The sequence below is a fragment of the Balaenoptera acutorostrata genome, chromosome 2 (assembly GCF_949987535.1).
Source record: "Balaenoptera acutorostrata chromosome 2, mBalAcu1.1, whole genome shotgun sequence".
Classification (NCBI taxonomy): domain Eukaryota; kingdom Metazoa; phylum Chordata; class Mammalia; order Artiodactyla; family Balaenopteridae; genus Balaenoptera; species Balaenoptera acutorostrata.
The window spans coordinates 3,950,362-3,969,621 of record NC_080065.1 but is presented as its reverse complement, the minus strand read 5'-3'; the positions used below and the strand labels follow the sequence as shown (position 1 = coordinate 3,969,621).

General features: G+C 59.4%; 1 protein-coding gene across 1 annotated transcript in view; it reads left to right on the top strand.

Annotated features, from left to right (window-relative positions):
* The window catches only part of SLC6A3 (solute carrier family 6 member 3), a 34,192-nt gene that overhangs the window by 10,275 nt on the left and 4,657 nt on the right, over positions 1-19,260 (top strand). The window contains exons 4-13 of the mRNA XM_007191657.3: positions 1,575-1,713; positions 2,680-2,814; positions 6,454-6,557; positions 8,006-8,130; positions 11,762-11,874; positions 13,032-13,160; positions 13,800-13,899; positions 16,317-16,417; positions 17,578-17,745; positions 18,515-18,586. Coding sequence (XP_007191719.2) covers positions 1,575-1,713; positions 2,680-2,814; positions 6,454-6,557; positions 8,006-8,130; positions 11,762-11,874; positions 13,032-13,160; positions 13,800-13,899; positions 16,317-16,417; positions 17,578-17,745; positions 18,515-18,586 — 1,186 coding nt within the window. The remainder of the gene's footprint in view (positions 1-1,574; positions 1,714-2,679; positions 2,815-6,453; positions 6,558-8,005; positions 8,131-11,761; positions 11,875-13,031; positions 13,161-13,799; positions 13,900-16,316; positions 16,418-17,577; positions 17,746-18,514; positions 18,587-19,260) is intronic.

Below are 19,260 nucleotides of genomic sequence, written 5' to 3'. Positions count from 1 at the left end.
GTGAGATAATATATTTTAAAACCTCATTATTCCTAAAGATACTGAGATTTGTCATATTGCCCAATATATAGTTTATCCTGGTAAGTATTCCACATGCACTTAAAAAGAACGTGTATCCTGCCGTCATTGGGTAGACGTGTTGGCTAGGTCCTGTTAGCTCCTAGTGCTGTTTAAGTTTTCTACATCCTTACTGTCTATTTGTTCTATCAGTTACTGTGAAAGGGGTGTTGAAATCTCAATTATAATTGTGGATTTGCCTATTTCTCTTCACAGTTCTATCAGTTTTTGCTTCATTCATGTATTTTAAAGCTCTGTTCTAAAGTGCACACATGTTTATGACTATCAAATCTTTTAATTGAGCCCTTTTCCATTATGAAATGTCCCTCTTGGTACTATTCTTCATTCTTTTTTTCTTTTTCTTTTTTTTGGCTATGTCGGGTCTTTGTTGCTGCGCGCGGGCTTTCTCTAGTTGCGGTGAGTGGGGGCTACTCTTTGTTGCGACGTGTGGGCTTCTCATTGTGGTGGCTTCTCTTGTTGCGGAGCACAGGCTCTAGGCACACGGGCTTCAGTAATTGTGGCACGCGGGCTCAGTAGTTGTGGCACACGGGCTTAGTTGCTCCACAGCATGTGGGATCTTCCCAGAGCAGGGCTCAAACCCATGTCCCATGCATTGGCAGGCGGATTCTTAACCACCGCGCCACCAGGGAAGTCCCTATTCCTCGTTCTGATGTCAGCTTTGTCTGATATTAATATGATCACTCCAGCTTTCCTATGAATAGTGTTTACATGGGATATCTTCTCCATCCTTATGTTTTAAACCTATATGTATCATATTTGAAGTGGGTTTCATGTAGACAGCACAGAGTTGGTTCTTACTTTTTTATTCACTATGACAATCTCTGTCTTTTAATTAGAGTGTTTCCAATCAATAATTATCAGTATGGTTGGGGTTTAGTCTTTCATCTTGCTTGTCCCTCTGGTTGTTTCTTGTTTCCTCTGTTTATTTTCTTTGGAATTAATTAATTATTTTGGCTTCCACTTTATCTACTCCATTTGCTAATAAGCTCTAGCTCTTTTTTTCTTGTTTTGTTTTGTTTTCTTGCCCACACCACACGGCATGTGGGATCTTAGCTCCCCGACCAGGGATCAAACCCGTGGCCCCTGCATTGGAAGCGTGGAGTCTTAACCACTGGACCACCAGGGAAGTCCATCTAGCTCTTTGTCTTAATTTTTAGTGGCTATTACAGGGTTTGCAATCTACGTCTTTAAGTTATCACAGTCTACCTTCTCCTGACAGTGTGGCCCTGGGCCAGGGCTGGGCTTCTGTGGGCTCCCAGCGTGCGGTGGCCCACCTGCTCTGCTCACCTGGAGGGTGGGCCCTGCATCTCCACCTAGGCTGGAGTCCTGGCCTTTCTGGGGTGGGGGGCGAGGGGTGGGGGTCTCCAGGCCCATCAGGCCAGGTCCCTGCTGCCATGCCGAGTGGGGGAGGGCAGGTCTCTGCACAAGCGCAACCCCCTGGTCCAGTTCTGGGAAGGGAGGCAGCCCTCCAGGACCCCCATCTCCTTCCTCTCCAGGCGCGGCGTGCTGCACCTCCACGAGAGCCAGGGCATCGGCGACCTGGGTGCCCCCCGCTGGCAGCTCACGGCCTGCCTGGTGCTGGTCATTGCCCTGCTCTACTTTAGCCTGTGGAAGGGAGTGAAGACTTCCGGGAAGGTGAGGCAGTGAGGCTCGCCAGCTGGGGAGTGGACAGGTGGCCATGGTGGGGTGGGGAGTGGGCTGGTGGGCCGTGGTGGGTTGGGGAGTGGGATAGTGGGCCATGGTAGGGTGGGGAGTAGACAGGTGGGCCCTGGTGGGTTGGGGAGTGGGCTGGTGGGCCATGGTGGGGTGGGGAGTAGACAGGTGGGCTGTGGTGGGGTGAGGAGTGGGCTGGTGGCCGTGGTGGGTTGGGAAGTGGAAAGGTGGGGGGGGGGAGTGGGCTGGTGGCTGTGGTGGATTGGGAAGTGGGCTGGTGGCCATGGTGGGTTGGGGTGTGGGCTGGTGGCCGTGGTGGGTTGGGGAGTGGGCAGGTGGGCCGTGGTGGTTTGGGACAGGTGGCTGTGGTTGAAGAATGATGTCAGGAGAGTGCTTTCAGCATGAAGACAAGCACAACAACATATTTTTGCTGATGAAAATATTTTGGTCATTATCTGGGCGCCCAAAGCAACGATGACCAGAATGTCCCCGTCACTTGGGCTAACGCTTGCAGGGACCTTCCAGCACCTGAGAGTCTTCCGATGGCCACAGGTGCTCTCCTCCACTTCCCCCACGGCCCAGAGTCCATCTTTCACAAGTGATCCAGGTGCCCATTTGCACAATCAGTGCAAATCACTCACATCTCCCTCATCAGAAATTCAGCCACTGCTGCCTACTGCCACGGCCCAAATGCAGAGAAGGAGTGCTCCTTCCTTGCCAAATTGTTCGTCCTATTTTAATCCCTGGGAAAGACAATGTACAGGATAGAAGGCACTGGACAGTCTCGCTCCAGGAGGCGTTTGTTGAGCTGGTGTCCTGTGACTGTTTGGGAGGCCGGGCTTCCCAATCCGAGGGCCCCCTCTCTGAGCACAAGCCATGAGGGTGACCCTGTGCCCGGCCACGCCAGCCGGTGGCCGGTGCGGCCCAGTGACGCTGTGCTCTCCCCAGGTCGTGTGGGTCACGGCCACCATGCCGTACGTGGTCCTCTTGGCGCTGCTTCTGCGAGGCGTCACGCTCCCCGGGGCCGTGGACGGCATCAGAGCGTACCTGAGCGTGGACTTCCATCGGCTCTGCGAGGCCTCGGTGAGCATGCCCTCCGCTCGCGGCCCCAGTCCGTGTGGGCTGCCAGGTGGCTCGTGGGGCTCTACATCCCAGGCAGGAGACCCCAACGTCTGCAGCCGGGCAGCAACTCTCACTCGGCCCGCTGTGTGCTGGGCCTAGCCAGCAGAGTTCCCTGTCCAGGTGGGAAGGGGCCATGTGGGCACAGCGAGAAGCTGAATGGACCAGAGCAAGGCCGTTAGGGGAACAGGTCGCCTAGGTTTCTGCAGGGAGAGAGCGGGAGTCAGCTGCCCCTCGACCTCTTGGCTGTGGGCCACGCTCTCCCTGGAGGAACGCTCCCGCTTCCTCGGATGAGCACCTGTGGGCCGGCGGTCTGTGCCCGAGGGCATTGCCGCTCAGCTGGATCGCAGCCGCAAGCTCTGGCCCCGGAGGCATCCTCGGGCTGGGCTGAGGCTGCGTGAACCAGGGCCCCCCTCGGGGAGCCAGACCTTGAGGGTCAAACACCCCGGCGCCCCCGGCACAAAGGTGTGACGTGACCGCATCGTGGCCAAAACTTAGTCCACAGTCAGCCTGCAGGTTTCTTCAGCAAAGGAAGAAGTAATTCTGGGTTGAAATATGAGAAGACAACCTCATGAAGAGAAGAGGCTGGGCCGGCAATGGTGGGGCGGCGGGGGGTGGAGAGAGAGAGAGGCAGCAGCATGGCAGGGACACAGGCCCAGAAGCAGGGTGGCCATGGGCGGGAGGCGGGGGTCATTGGAAAATCAGGTGGACTAGACTGGGGCAGAGGGAGGGGCCCCAGGGAGGCTGAGTTACCGGGGGCAGCAGGAGGGGGAGGGCGGTCTCGGCTGAGGTGTGGGGCCGGGGCCTGACGCTGCCAGGTCATGAGAGAGTCGGCTGTGGGGCTCATCGGGCTGGAGGAGGTCCCCCGGGGCAGCAGTGGGGAGGAAGGGCGAGAAGGGGAGGCAGACGCGGCTCTGACCCCAGGAGCCCTGGGAATGGGGGGAGCTGGCCGGGCGGAGGTCGGGCGCTGAGAAGCAGCGGGAGGAAAGCGCCACGGTCTCGGCCCCGTAAGCGCACAGGCGAGGGCGGCCGCGAGCAGTGCCGGGCACCAGCTCGGCAGCCCGCCCGAGGGCCGAGGCTGTGAGGGCAGCACACGGGTCTCCACGGACGGCTAAAGGGAGAGTCCGTCCAGCGGCGGGTCCGGGGCCCCACAGCTGCGGAGCCGAGCCCGGGGAGCGGAGAGGTCAGCAGGGCATCTGTCCTCGGGAAGGCCCGCGGCAGCTGCGGGGTGCTGGCAGGAGGAGGTGGCCTTGGGCGTCCAAGGCCAGGTGGGCGTGATCTGGAAGTCAAAGAGAAGTGGGGCGTCAGGCAGGAAGGGCAGGCAGCATGGGAGTGCGCGAAACAGATGCCAGGGGTGCGAAGAAAGCAGAGAACAGTAGGAACCGGTGGTTGTCACAAGTGAGGTACAATGGCAGAGGGATGAGACAGATAATAGATTTCAGGTGGACGGATGATAGATCCTAGACAGGCGGTAGATGACGGATGGATGACAGACGGACAGGCGTAGGTGGTGCGCGACGGAGACACAACAGGACTGGACCTCACCTGCGTGTCCCTGCCTCTAACAGTCCCGTGAGCTAGGGCGGGAAGGAGCAGAGACCAGGACAGAGCAGGCCCACAAGCGCTGGGCTCCTGGGAGACCGCGGTCCCCGAAGGGCAGGTCTATGCAGTCCCAGCTTGGAGGGTGGGGCCGTTCCCGGTCCCTCCGCGGGGCTCTGGCTGACTTTGCTCCATGTCCTTCAGGACAGGGCAGGGCCTGGGCCTCACCAGCTTGATGGCCGTCCTGAGCTGTCCTCCCAGGGCTGCTCGGGCCCCGGTGCTGCCTGTACGCCCCCTCCCAGGCTCAGGCCAGCCTCCCTCGGAGACCGAGCGGCCCTGGCACCCTTCCCCTGGGGCTTGGCAGTGGGGGGCCAGGTCCCACAGGCCCCGAGGGGCTGTGGTTGGGGGCTGGCCCAAATCGGGGCGCAGGGCCCCAGCACCGTCCCAGGCTCGTCCCTGACCACCCCCTGGGGGTTCAGCCATGGTGGCTCAGTCCAGAGGGTCCGCAGGGAGAGGCCTGGCCAGGTCCTCACTGGTCCAGGCCGGGTGGGAGCGGAGGTTCCACTGAGGGGCCTGCCCAGCAAGCGGATGGGGCGGAAGTAACTGTCGGCTCCGTCCCTTCTTGTGCCCGTGGCGCCGGGGACCCTGCGCTGCTCTGACGTGGAGGCTGCCCTGCCTCCTGGGGCCACTTCTAGGTCCCCATGGGGACGAAGGGACCGCCTTTGGGGTCGGCGTCACTGTCCTCAGTGGCATGCAGACACCCAGCCCTTTCAGGCCGTCCAGACTCTCAGCCGTTCATCTGCAGCTCTCGTGGCGCTGCTCCATCGGGCAGGCGGGGTCTGGGCTGGGGCAGACAGAGTGCTGTCCGGGAGAGCTCCATTCCAGCAGGAGAGAGGAGGCCGGGAAGTAAAGGAAGGGCAAGTCCAGGTCAGTTCTGAGAGGCTGCCCAGGCGGGTCCCAGGGTGGACCGTGGCCTGGGTCTGGAGCTGGGTCCTAGGAGCGGCAGTGAGCAAAGGCCTGGACAGATGGCCGGGAGGCGTGTCCTGATGGGTGAGCTGCACGTGCAAAGGCTCTGGGGTGGTTGCTGACCACTGTGAGGACCTGGGGTTGAGAGGAGATAGGAGCCCCCCTGCGACACCGGCTCCTGGCTGCAGCTACCTGCCCAGACGGGCTGGCTGATGACCAGCACGAGGGGGCCCCTTGGCCCCCTGCCCACCCAGCCGCTCTAGGCCTTGAGCTGGGAAACATGCTGTCCCCAGCTGGGGAGCTCTGGAGTCGCTGCCTGAGGACCCCGGCCCACAGGCCTGCACCACGGGCTGTGGGGACAGCCCCCAGGACCCGCCAGCCCAGCAGGTCTGGCCAGTCCCCCAGGGTGGGTTTCCACTCTCCTCCTCATCCCTGCCCCAGGCTGTGCAGGGCCAAGGGGGCCCACATCACCATCACCAGGTGGTCTCCACATCACCCTGACCCAAGAGGGTCGTGTCTGACTTTTAAAATACCTCCTTGGTCCAGTATCGACTGCAGGCCTTCACTTGTCATGTGTGTCAGCGCGTGGATGTCACCTGCGCCACCCCCAGCAAGCACACAGTGTCAGAGCCACGGTCGGCTCCACAGGCCTTTCTGCATGTCCCGCCGCGTGCTCACCCTGCACTCACCACGTGCTTCCGTGGGAAGGACAGAAAGCGGGTGTTGGTGGGCACGTGTCTGATTGAGGCATGCACGTCACACAGCGTTTTCATAAATTACTGCTGTTACCAGGGTCACGGGCCAGACCAACCCTCACCAGCTGGAGTGATGGGAAACCGCAGGGCCTGCAACAAGACGCAGCCCCCTGTGTATCAGGCTCTCTCAGGCCAGCAACACGGGAAAGGTTCATTCCCTGAGATGACATTTGCTTGTTGACAATGATGTCGAGTTTAAGTTTGACCCTGTTCCTTGGAGCCCCTGGCAGCGAAGGTGCGGCCGTCTGTGGGACCACCCCAGGACCGCTCCCTGTCCTTGGGCTGGCTGGGCCCCCGCAGGGACCTCTCACCGCCGCTCTGTCTGTCTCCCTGCCCCGCGCAGGTCTGGATAGACGCCGCCATCCAGATATGCTTCTCGCTGGGAGTGGGGCTTGGGGTGCTCATCGCCTTCTCCAGTTACAATAAATTCACCAACAACTGCTACAGGTGAGTCCTGGGCTCCCGCAAGAGGGTCTGCAGAATCAGGTGGGGACACAGCTGATATGGGGGGGCCATCGCTGACTTTAGGAAATAATGTGTCCCTGGATGAAAGGAGGGGAAAGTGAGCTGTGCTTGCAGCTCTAAGCCAAATGGCTTTTAAAGTGGAAATTAAACAGGGAAGCTGTAGGCACAATGTTGACTGTGGCTTTAAGGGAGCATTGAAGCGGTGGAGATGCTGATCACCTCCCTGGGAGGAGGCCTCCCGGACCCCCCCCCACCCAGGCCCCTTCCTCTGCCCCCCTCCTCCATCCCTGCCCCACCCAGCCGGCCTCATCCTCCCAGCACTCAGGGTCGGTCTCCTCCCCCACGTGCCCCACGAGGAAGGGCCTGCGTGTGTCCCCACCCGGCCTGCACCTAGGGATCCTGGACCCCAGGGGCTTCCCAGACTCTGTGCAGAGGCCGCCGGGGACCCGGCAGCAGGACAAGCAGGGAAGTGGCCGCACTGTGTACCCAGAGCTGTGGCGGCATCTCAGCTGGGGCCGCCCAGCCCGGATGACCTGAGCGACCCGCAGCCACTTGCTGGCCCTGAAAGCCTTCTGAAAACAGAGAAAGAATTTCATCCAGGACTGCTTTCTTTGACCTTCATGAGCCTGTATTTATTCTCTTTCATATCATGAGGATAAAAATGCAAAGGCGGTGTGCACAGCAAAATGGCCAGACTGACTGCTACCCAGAGGGCCACACAAAGGTGGAGTCTGGATGGCAGGGCCAGACAGCGCCTGCCAGCGCCCACCCTGTGCCCACCTGGGTCTGAGCACGCTGCAAACGTCCTTCCACTCGGGCACCAGGAGGGCTGGCCCCGCACCCCCTCCTCCCCTGCTCTCTGAATTCTCAGCCGTCAGAGTGGGGTCCACAGCCCGGCAGCACTGGACCCCCAGCAGCGAATGGGAAACACAGCATCTGGGGCCCACCAGAGCCGCCCCGTCAGAACCTTCATCTTAGCAGGCTCCCCGGGAGACATCTCAAAGCCCCGCCTGGCAGCCCCTGTCGAGCAGGGGTAGGGACCCTTGTGGTCGTCTGTGCTGCCCACCTGGAACCCCAGCTTTGCTGGTGGGACTGTCTCGCCTTCAGCACTGAGTCGGGAGTCCCAAGAGTCCCTTGGTCCCCAGGCAAACATGGACGGGCCTAGCCAATGTCTGGCCAGAGCCCAAAGCCGCTCAGCGGGGGGTCCAGGTGGGAGGTCCTGTCACCGTCACCGTCACCGTCACCGGGTGCCAGCCTCCCTCCTGCAGGGCAGCGCTGGACAGCCTCTGGGGCTGCAGGAGGGGCAGGCCTGCTCGACTGGGGAAGCGCCCCCGGAGCTGCCTGCCCCAGACGCAGTAAATTACGAATAATGACGGGAAATTGCAGCGGCTCCAGGCCGGGTGCTGAGACAGCGCGTCTCGTTCCTGCAGAGACGCGATCATCACCACCTCCGTCAACTCGCTGACGAGCTTCTCCTCCGGCTTCGTGGTCTTCTCCTTCCTGGGGTACATGGCCCAGAAGCACAGTGTGCCCATCGGGGACGTGGCCAAGGACGGTGAGTGCCCTGGGGCCGGCAGGTCCCCCCCGACCCCGCCCGCTCCCGAGGTTCAGGCTGCCCAGTTCTTGACGAGTGTCTTCCCTGCAAACCTAGAGGGAAATGCACAGGCCTCCAGAGCCCTTCCCAAAGGCTGCTGATGCGACTGAGAACAGGATCCTGGGTGCAGCGCACCCACCGCCTCCCCGCGCCCCCCGCTCCTGCCCCCTCGGACCACCGTGCTGCACGCGGAGGCTGCCGCATGTTTGCCCCTTGTCCCCGTGCTCCTTGCAGAGGCCACTCGGCTGCAGGACGAGGGTCTGGTTCCCCTCCCTGGGCGGCCCCCGCCATTGTTTACACCTGGCCAGGGACGTGAAGTTCAGGGCTCCGAGTTGTTCCAAGCGGCACGGACCTCGGTGTGGTCAGCCAGAAGGAAGCTGGGCTGGTTTGGACATAGCAGTTAATCTGTTCCAAAGCTTTTCCTCCAAATACCCCGTGGCCGTGGCACGTGTAGACGGGATTTGGATAATAGCCGAGAGTCCCCTGAAGTCTCTGGACACGGTGACAACAGAGACCCATGTTCCCAACCTGCTCACCACGCCGACACGGACACGGAGTGTCTGCAAACTAGGAAGTTAGCTGAGGGGGAGTGGGCGGGGGAGGGCATGGGCCCAGGTGACACAGGGACCAAGCTGGGCGCCGCAGGAGAGAGCCCCCGGGGTGCTGGGCAGAAAGTCACGGCTTAGGCAGTCTGAAGCTAGGTCAGTCCAGGACCCCGAGGCCTCCCGCGACGGCTGCCACCCTCACCAGCCTGCAGGATCACTCTGTGCGTGAGCCAGGAGGACCCTCCCCCGGGACTGTCCCGCTCAGGGCTGGGCCCCTCCCTTCCCCTGGGGAGCCCCTATTCTCCCGGGGGCTGGGGGACTGATCTCCTCCTGGGTCTTCTCGCTCTTGAGCGGGAGGGTGGCCTTCAGGGAGGGGCTGAGGGGAACAGAGGGCCAACCCCACCTGCGCCCTGAGCTCTCAGCGGGTCGGCCCCCTCAGCCCATCCGGTTCTTGAGATGTTGAGTGTTGGGAGCCGCACTTTTTTTTTTTTGAATTTTTGAATTTTATTTTATTTATTTTTTTATACAGCAGGTTCTTATTAGTCATCAATTTTATGCACATCAGTGTATACATGTCAATCCCAATCGCCCAATTCATCCCACCACCACCACCACCACCACCCTCCGCTTTCCCCCTTTGGTGTCCATACGTTTGTTCCCTACATCTGTGTCTCAATTTCTGCCCTGCAAACCGGTTCATCGGTACCATTTTTCTAGATTCCACATATATGCGTTAACATACGATATTTGTTTTTCTCTTTCTGACTTACTTCACTCTGTATGACGGTCTCTAGATCTGTCCACATCTCTACAAATGACCCAATTTCGTTCCTTTTTATGGCTGAGTAATATTCCATTGTATATATGTATCACATCTTCTTTATCCATCTGTCTGTCGATGGGCATTTAGGTTGCTTCCCTGACCTGGCTATTGTAAATAGTGCTGCAGTGAACATTGGGGTGCATGTGTCTTTTTGAATTATGGTTTTCTCTGGGTATATGCCGAGTAGTGGGATTGCTGGATCATATGGTAATTCTATTTTTAGTTTCTTAAGGAACCTCCATACTGTTCTCCATAGTGGCTGTATCAATTTACATTCCCAACAACAGTGCAAGAGGGTTCCCTTTTCTCCACAACCTCTCCAGCATTTGTCGTTTGTAGATTTTCTGATGATGCCCATTCTAACTGGTGTGAGGTGATACCTCATTGTAGTTTTGATTTGCATTTCTCTAATAATTAGTGATATTGAGCAGCTTTTCATGTGCTTCTTGGCCATCTGTATGTCTTCTTTGGAGAAATGTCTATTTAGGTCTTCTGCCCATTTTTGGATTGGATTGTTTGTTTTTTTAATATTGAGCTGCGTGAGCTGTTTATACATTTTGGAGATTAATCCTTTGTCCGTTGCTTCATTTGCAAATATTTTCTCCCATTCTGAGGGTTGTCTTTTCGTCTTGTTTATGGTTTCCTTTGCTGTGCAAAAACTTTGAAGTTTCATTAGGTCCCCTTTGGAGCTGCACTTTGAAAGCAGGAAACAGAGGTTTGGAGACGGGGCAGGCAGACCCCTCCAAGACTGCGGTGGGAAAGCCGGGGGCTGGGATGAAATCTCAGCAAGTGTTTCCAAATCCATACTCTTTCCTGTAAGAAAAAAAAAAAAAAATCCAATATAGGCAGGAGAAAGGGAACATAATGCAAATAAATACAGAGCAGTGAAATTTACTCACTGTTGCATTTATGCATTTTCACCGCTCTTTTGCCCTTTATTATGATAAATAGCAATAGTTTGCAAGAACCTCCATTAACCCCTGAAAGTAAGCTGAATGTATTCTATGCATTTCCGTGACAAGCAAAGTAAATGTCATTTATAGCTCTAATTCTCAAGAAAACAGGGTGAAATGTTAGCCCAGGAACAGAAATGAAAGGTGAGGATATTGGCCTTACGTTCAGCCGAGCAGATGGTTATCTTCCTGGGTTTGTGGCATTTAGACTTTAGAGCTTTTCAAACGAGCCACCCCTTTGTTCCCCACCGGAAACCCTGCTCCTTCCGTGGGGTTGGGAGTCGCAGAGCACAGGCCTGACACGAGGGCTCCTAAGAGACCTTGGGAGGTGGACCCTGGCTCTGGCCTTCGTTTGATTCTCTAGAAGGGTCAGTGAGTGCCCTGTTCCTAACAGCTGGCACCCGACCCAGGCCCCGCTGAGGACAAGGGAGCCGGAGAAGCTATGTCGCGCCTCAGTGATCAAGTGCGCGGGAGATCGTGCCAGTGAGCTACATGACACACCTTTTTAGGTTAACCACGGAGATGATCGGCTACCAGCTTCCTGTGGGCATCTTGTTTTACTTTGGGATCAATTGCAGCCAAAGTGCCTGAGTCTTGGTTGAGTCCTGAGCCGCTCCGTCCCCACCTCCACCCAGATCCCGCCTGCGGGGGGTAAGGGAGCAGGTGTGGTTCCCGCCTGTGCCCATCCTGACCCAGCAGCCCCGCTCCCAGGAGTGCGTCAGCGGGTCAGAGGAGGCTCGTGCGTGAGCAGAAACACGCTGCCTTGCCAGGAGCGTATGGAGAAGCGCTCCCTAAACTGTGGTATCTCTGTAACAGCACGTGGTTTTTAAAGACGATACTTAGAGTAATATGTCGGCGCAGAAAAATATCTACAGTGTGGGCTACACGAACCACAGCATGCCCGAGTGTGTGCGCATGTGTCCACGACAGGCACAAAAAACCAACCAGCAGGCGCCCCGAGTGTTTGGAGGGATGAAGGGTAGGACCCCGGGAAGCCGCTCCCGCCCTCTTCCCGTTGGCTGTGCCCCCTCCTCTCCCAGGGCCCGCGCAGCCCCGGGAGACGGCTGGGGGCTGGAGGGGACACAACAGAGGCCCTCCCTCCCATGGATCCGGTTTCCATTCTCCAGAGCCCTGGGCCCTGAATTCCAGGAGGGAGGACTTTCCAAGGAGAGCGGAAAGAAGGCAATGGGCAGGGTTTTGTGCCCTCTTGTGGTCTCCGGGTGGGGGCAGGGCTGGGGGTGACGGGAAGCAACGGCGGGGTCTGCTTTCAGGGCCGGGGCTGATCTTCATCATCTACCCCGAGGCGCTTGCCACGCTCCCGCTGTCCTCCGTCTGGGCCGTGGTTTTCTTTGTCATGCTGCTCACCCTGGGAATCGACAGCGCCGTGAGTGACCTCGGTGCTCCACATGCCGTGGGCCCACCAGTGACAGCCAGCCCTCACAGGGCCAGGCCGGGCCCGGATGCCCTTGCGGGTCTCCCAAACCCCGGTGCCTGCACAGAGCCCCTGCGTGGGAGGCAGGGTCCCACAGTAACTGGCAAGGAGACTTCGGACCAACTCTCCCCTCTTCTTTCCCTGGGAGGGGGGCACAGCAAGCCCCCTGCAAGTCCTAAACACACAGGCACAGGGCCGGGGGCAGCAGGGCAGTGCAGGAAAACGAGGCAACGGGGTGACGGGACACACAGGGCCCAGGCAGCCTGGCTCACGCTCTCCCTGCCCCTCAGCCGCCAGGAGGAAGGGTGCCCCTGCAGGGTGGGAAGCCGAGGCTCCGGCCTGGCCCTCTGAGCATCCTGTGGCGGCCCTGCGTGCGCGCGGGCGCTGGCTCGGCAGGCGGACTCCCTCAGGCTCTTCCTGCACGTGGCCTGCTGGGGACCGACAGCCGAGACCTCAGGCCCCATGTTCATCCGAGCTTCCTGGAAAGTGCAGAGGACCACGGATCCCCACCACGTGACCGCTGGCCACGCCCTGTAGCGCTCCCCCTCCGCCTCACCATCAGCCTTGTCACCTGCCCACTGGGTGGGCACAGCCCTTGGCGGTGACCCCCATAAACAGCACTTCCTGGACGAGGTGGTCCCAGCAGAGCAGGGCAGAGAGGCTCCCCAGCTGGCCGGGCTTCGTGGGCGACACCCCATCACGACAGTGCTGAGGGTCAGGAGGGCTTCATCAGTGAGGACGTGGCCAGTGGCCGGGCCAGGTCCTCCCTGGGAGCAAAACGAAGCTGTGCTTGTGGGACAGACACTTGCTTAGAAAAACCCAGCAGAGCTGAGCCTTTGTGGCGATGCAGGGGACGGTATTACGTGGGCCACGTAGCACTCCTCCCCCTCTGGCAACTCCTCACCAGAGGGCAGGGTATCCACCCCAGGTCCTCCCTCTCCAGTGGCCGTGTCACCAGAGCAGCCCTTGCCGAGGGTGCATTCCGCACCCCGGACACCGCGCAGCTCCCGGCTCTGCACGCGTCCGCTGAGTTACCCGTATAGCGGCCTAGGCGGGGTGCAGAGCGCCGGCCCCGCCCCCAGCGCTCCTCTGCCCTGTGTCGGCTGCAGATGGGCGGGATGGAGTCGGTGATCACCGGGCTCATCGATGAGTTCCAGCTGCTGCACAGGCACCGGGAGCTCTTCACCCTCCTCATCGTCCTGGCAACCTTCCTTCTCTCCCTCTTCTGCGTCACCAACGTACGTACCTGCGTACCTGCGCTCGCCCGCCCGACGATGTCTCATTAGCGTTTGGTGTTGGGCAGCAGTGGTTAGTGCTGTCAGACCAGACAGAACCACAGCATTTCCAAGGGCTGCACCCCTCCACACAACCCGTGACCTGTAATACGCGGGTGGCTGTGGTCACACTCGGGGTGGCCTTGGACACATGCTGGGATCCACGGCCACTCCGAGTCGCCATGGTCTCACGCGGTCCCTGGGCGCCTGAGCGCTTGGTCTGGAGTGTTTCAGAACCTGGACAGCTCCCTGGGAAGAGCCCTTGGATTTGTGGGGCAGGAGGGTCGGGGGAGGCCTGTCGGGGGGGTGCAGGACCCAGGTCCTCCCCCTCACAGAGGCCCTGCCAACTTTGGCATTTGCTTGCTTTCATCCCTAATTGTTGGGGAGGAGAGGAGTTTTTCTTTTTGGTAATAGGTGGGTCCCTAAGTAGCTGCTTGTGGACTGAATTTTAGTGATTCAAATAACACCCTCTAGGGAGTAAAATAGAAGTTGTCTGTCAGCTGAAACTGCAGGCCAGGTTTATGCTTTGGAAAGAGCACGTTCGTGGGCGAGGCGTGCCACACCGGGCACCCCGAGTTCAGCAGGCGCTCCCCTCTCTCCTAGGGTGGCATCTACGTCTTCACGCTGCTGGACCACTTTGCGGCCGGCACGTCCATCCTCTTCGGGGTGCTCATGGAGGTCATCGGGGTGGCCTGGTTCTACGGTAAGGACGGAGCTTTGCTCGGGGGGCTGGTGTGCTCCAATCGCAAAGACCCAGCCACTGTGCCGTCATCGCGACCGGCCGGGCCGGCATCCTTGGGCTTGGTCGCTGTGCTGCTTGCTTTCTGGCAAAGCTGCCCTGCACTGTGGTCACCACACCTCCCAGAGGAGGCTTGGCAGCCCGCTGCCCGATGGATCAGTGAAGACAGCCTGGACGGCAGCCCGAGATCCTCACTGCGGTCAGAGCACCCGGTGTGGTCACATAATCGTGCTGCTGGTTCTCGAGGAGGAAGGATTTGCGAGGACGCTGGGACACTGGCTGGTGCTGGAGGCGAGGTCCCCGCATTTGCTGAGCGCGGTCGACCAGCGCCGAGGCGGCAGGGGAACAGGCTGAGTGGGCTTCTCTCTGGGGACGTACCACTAAGGCCCTCGGCTGACGGGGGGGATGGTGGTGTTCAGAGAGCCGCCGCTCAGCGTCAGGCCAGAACTCCTGACCCTGCACGACAGCACCACCCGGACCCCAGACCACCCCCCACCCCGGTCCAGCGCTCATTCACGCCTTAGGACTGGGAGCCCCTCGAGGTCAGGGACCTGCTGGTCAGCAGGCAGCCCCTGGAAGAGGCGCGGCCCAGCCTGCAGCCGTGCGCCCCGGCCCCTCCTGGGGTGTCCCCCATGTTTCCCGGGATGTGCTGCTGTAGGTTTGACAGCTGCAGAAGCTGTGCCCTTTCCAGCCTGCTGCCCGGGCCCACCTTTCTTTCTCTCTGTTTCTTCCCTGTGGCCTGGGGCCGTGGTGCCGCTCAGCTCTCCTGGCCAGGTGTCTCTGGGGGAGTTTGCAGTGAAAGCTCGAGATAACGGGCACACTTCTCTGCATGTGCATGTGCTTCAGCCCGAAGCCAAAGGCCTGTGCTGCTCAAGAACCACAGTTTCGCAGCAGCCCTGGCGTCACATGAGGGGTCATGGTCTCTGCCTCGGCCCTGGAATTATAACCTGAAAAGCACTCTAGCTTTGAGAGGCTTAACCTGGCAACTAGTTCATGTTCCAAGAACACTCTTCCAATTATACTTACTTTTCTACAGAAAAGGGAAATATCAAGCTCTCTGTGCTTTCATTGGCACCTGGAATCAATACTTGCCTATAGCTTTAAATTATAATCTCCCCACCCCAAAATAAAACCTCAGAGAAAGAGAGAAAGTGCTTCAAACGTATCCCACAGCCATGAACATGGGGCTGGCGGAGATGGGAGGGAGGTTGGCCCTGAAGTGACAATGTGCTCCCCAAAGCCTCCGAAGACAGAGGTCACGCCGTTTCTCCAGACGGCAATTCACACCCAGAATGCGCCCACCTCTCAGTGACCCCAGGTCCCTGTGGTCTCAGAGAGGATGGTCGGGCGCAGGAGGGGCTGGCCTGCCCTGGACCTGCTTGAGGGGCCGAGGGGCCTGGTGGACACTCCCGTCTTTGCTGGCCTTTGGGTTCAGCCTCCTCCACCCCACTTCTCCAGGGTCCGAGTCCGGGATCTGACGATGGGGTTGGAGTGTGAAGAGGGGATTCTGCATGGAGGTGTGGCTCTGCTGTGTCCCCACATGTGACACAAGACTCGGCCAACCAGCTGCTGTCACGTGACCAGAGGCCAGGCCAGGCTCAGGGCAAGGGAAATCACTGTAAGATGTGGAGAAAGCTGCGGCACATGGAGCTTCTAGAGTAGCTTTCCTTACAAAAGAATGACCGTTTACATAAACGGAATGTCATTCAGCCTTAAAAAGGACGTTCTGACACGTGCTACAACATGGATGGACCTTGAGGGCATTATGCTCAGTGACATAAGCCAGTCACAGAAGGACAGATCCTGTAGGATTCCCATGAGGTCCCTGGAAGAGTCAGGTTCACATAGACAGAAAGTAGGATGGGGGTGTGGCATGGGCTGGGTGAGGGGATGGGGAGTGAGCATTTAATGGGGACAGAATCTCAGCTGGGGAGGATGAGAAAGTTCTGGAGATGATGGTGGTGGTACTTGCACAACAATGTGAATGTACTTAATGCCACTGAGCTGTGCACTAAAAATGGTTAAAATGGTAAGTTTTATGTTATATATATTTTATCATGATTTTTGTAAATGAAAAAAAAGTGATTACAGAGGGGAAGCAGGGATGGCCGTGGGCCACAAAGAGGAGGACCTGAGATGGGAGGAGGGCGGAGGCCCCATGGGCCCCCTTGGGGTCATCAGTGATCCCAGTGTCACCACGGGGACATGCACCGGGCCCAGGTCAACAAGACCCCTGGGCGGCTGGGTGGGGCGGTCTGGGCACCAGCGTGCAGCCCGAGCTCCAGGTCTGCCGGGGGTGGCCCGGGGTTGGTGAGGGCCCGGCAGGGCCCGCGTCTTGGGCAGGTGCCGTGCTGACCGCCTGCTTGGCCACCTTCCCGCAGGCGTGTGGCAGTTCAGCGACGACATCAAACAGATGACCGGGCAGCGGCCCAGCCTCTACTGGCGGCTGTGCTGGAAGTTCATCAGCCCCTGCTTCCTCCTGGTGAGGCCCCTCCTTCCCCACTACCCTGCCACCGGGTCCAGCAGGGGCCACGCACGCCTGATGCTGGGGGAGGGGCTCGGTGCTGCCCGGGGACCAGGGTCTCCACGGGCGGGAGTCAGCAGGTCACCGGACTCAGGCAGGAGGGCAGGCTGGCCCCCCAAATCCTCTGGTCTCCTGAAGATCCCCCCCGACTGGAGCCACTGAGAAACCACTCACGGGAGGCAGGGCTCCCGCCCGGTTAAGGCCCGTGTGCGTCCCGCTCGGCCCCTGTGCTTGGAGGGCGTCAGCTGACCTCTGCCTGGAGGCCCGAGAGAAGGGTTAGAACCTGGGAAGACAGGTGCTCAGACGCGAGGCCGGACGGGAGCCGCTCCGGTTCTGTGACAGCGCGGCCCCCAGGGCTCCCCAGTAGCTGCTTGTCGTCCCGGCCAGGGGTCTGCAAGCTCGGGCCTGCGGCCAGGGCCACCCACCGCCTGTTGCGTTGGAGCACGGCCGTGCTGGTTCATCCACGCATCCGCACCACAGCCTCAGAGCTGGGTGGCTGTGACCGAGCCCCGATGGCTCACGAAGCTGGAACCTCCTGCCCTGTCTGGTGGCCCCGGGCCGCCGTTCAGCGGCCGTCCAGCTCTGAGTGCAGAGCCCAGGCCGGCGAGCACCTCGTGACCTCGGCCCTCCTCCTGCCCAGCCAGCCCAGCGGCCCCCAGGGTGTCCACGGACTGGGCAGGGGCCTCGGGCAGCACCCCCTCCACCCCGAGGACCAGTGAGAGAGGAGGCAGAGTCGGGGTGAGGTTCCCAGTTCAAGCCCCCAGCTCCCTGAGCTGCTCCAAACCTGCAGCGGCTGCTGGTCACCCCCAGCGACCCAGCAGCCTGGGGCATGTGACCTCCAGACCAGCCAGGTGTCCTGCTTCTCCCCGTGTGGCAACCTGTGAGGTTTACAAGGGACAGTGAGAGAATCCCCGCCCATCAGACCTAAGAACTGGAGGGATGTGCGCCCCCCGGGCACCCCTGCCCCGTCCTGCAGCAGCGCCAGTCTGCAGAGTGCACACAGACGCCCGCTGCCCAGGTTCACGGCCTAGTCCCGTTGCGCGGGGGACCCTCCCCTGGAGCCACCCGCTCGGTAGCCCTGCCCCCGGCCGCCCCTGACCCCCGTCCCTCGGTTCCAGTTCGTGGTCGTGGTCAGCATCGCAACCTTCAGGCCCCCGCACTACGGAGCCTACATCTTCCCCGAGTGGGCCAACGCGCTGGGCTGGGCCATCGCTGCGTCCTCCATGTCCGTGGTGCCCATCTACGCTGCCTACAAGTTCTGCAGCCTGCCCGGCTCCTCGAGGGAGGTGTGTATCTGGATGGGTCTCCCTCACCTGCCCTCCCCCCCTCCCCGATTGTGAGGCCACCAACAAGGTCAGGCGGGTGTCCCTGTCCCAGGCCTGCTCCCGCCTGCTCATCTCTGCCCAGCAGGAGGGGCTGGAGGGGCCGGTGACCATGCCAGAGACACGTGGGCTGGTGTGGGGGGCTGTGCCTGTGCGTGTGTGTGTGTGTGTGTGTGTATGCCTGTGTGTGCCTGTCTTGATGTGTGTGTGTCCTCACGTGAGCACATACACGTGCGTACTTGCCTGTGTGTGTCTCTGTGTGTGTGCACACATGCTCTACAGCGTGCAGTGCAGGTGGAAGGGCAGTGGTCTGAGGGTGGGGTGGTAGCAGGGGACCCGCCCTCTCCACCTGGGGCCAAGCAGGGCCAGGGGGATCCCCAGGCAGGCACCCTCGTGTGGGCTGGGGGTGGCTCTGGGCCTCGCAGTCGGTCAGGCATGCTCCTGCGTCACCTATGAAGGAGAGGGTGGGTGAGCTGGGCACAGGGGTCCCTCCACCTCATATCTTGGTGCCGGAATTCCTGGAAGAGACGGAGGACACCTTTGCTCAGGGCCCACCGCGAGCTTGACGTGGAGACGAACCTCCTCCAGTAGCGGCTACTTCGAGTTGGGCTGAACTTTGCTCCAGGGTCTAAGGAGACCCAAGCCATCAGCTCCCACATCGACAGCAGTTGACCAGGGCCCGTTCACCCCGCTGAGGCCGGGCCAGCGCCCACAGTTGCTCCTTCTCTTCTAGAAACTGGCCTACGCCATCACGCCCGAGAAGGAGCACGAGCGGGTGGACAGAGGGGAGGTGCGCCAGTTCACAGTGAGTGCCACTCTCCCCACTGCCGGCCGGGGGCGGAGGTGACCTGGGTGGGTGCTCCCTGCTCCAACGCCAGGGCGAGGTGCTTGGTCAGGACGCCAGCGTCAGCTGTGAATGCTGCACAGCCAAGTCCTTCCAGGACGTGGACACTCTGACTCAGAAGCTGTGTAAGGGGCATGATTTTAGGCAGGGGTGGGGTGGGGGCCTATTGGGACAGAGAACTTCCCCTTATGCAGTTTGAAGGGTCACGACTTGGTGCAGGATGCTCTGTTTGTGCTTTGCTTTCTGTCTCGTTCATTTCAGCTCTGTCATTATTTCTCCCTTCTACTTTCATTGGTCTACTCTGTCATACATTTACTAACTTCTTAATTTGGACCGTGGATCATTAATTTTCAACCTTTCTTCTTTTCTAACATAAGCATTCAAGGCTAAGAATTTCCCTCAAAATGCCCTGTTGGCTGTGTTCCACAACTTTTTTTTTTCTTATAATTAGAAATTTTTGTTAACGTCTTTATTGGAGTATAATTGCTTTACAATGTTGCGTTCGTTTCTGCTGTATAACAAAGTGAATCAGCTATATGTCACAACTTTTAACATAGCATTTTGTGTATCATTTAGTTCTAAGCATATTTTAATTTTCATTGTGACTTCTTCCACCCATGAATGCTTAGAAGTCT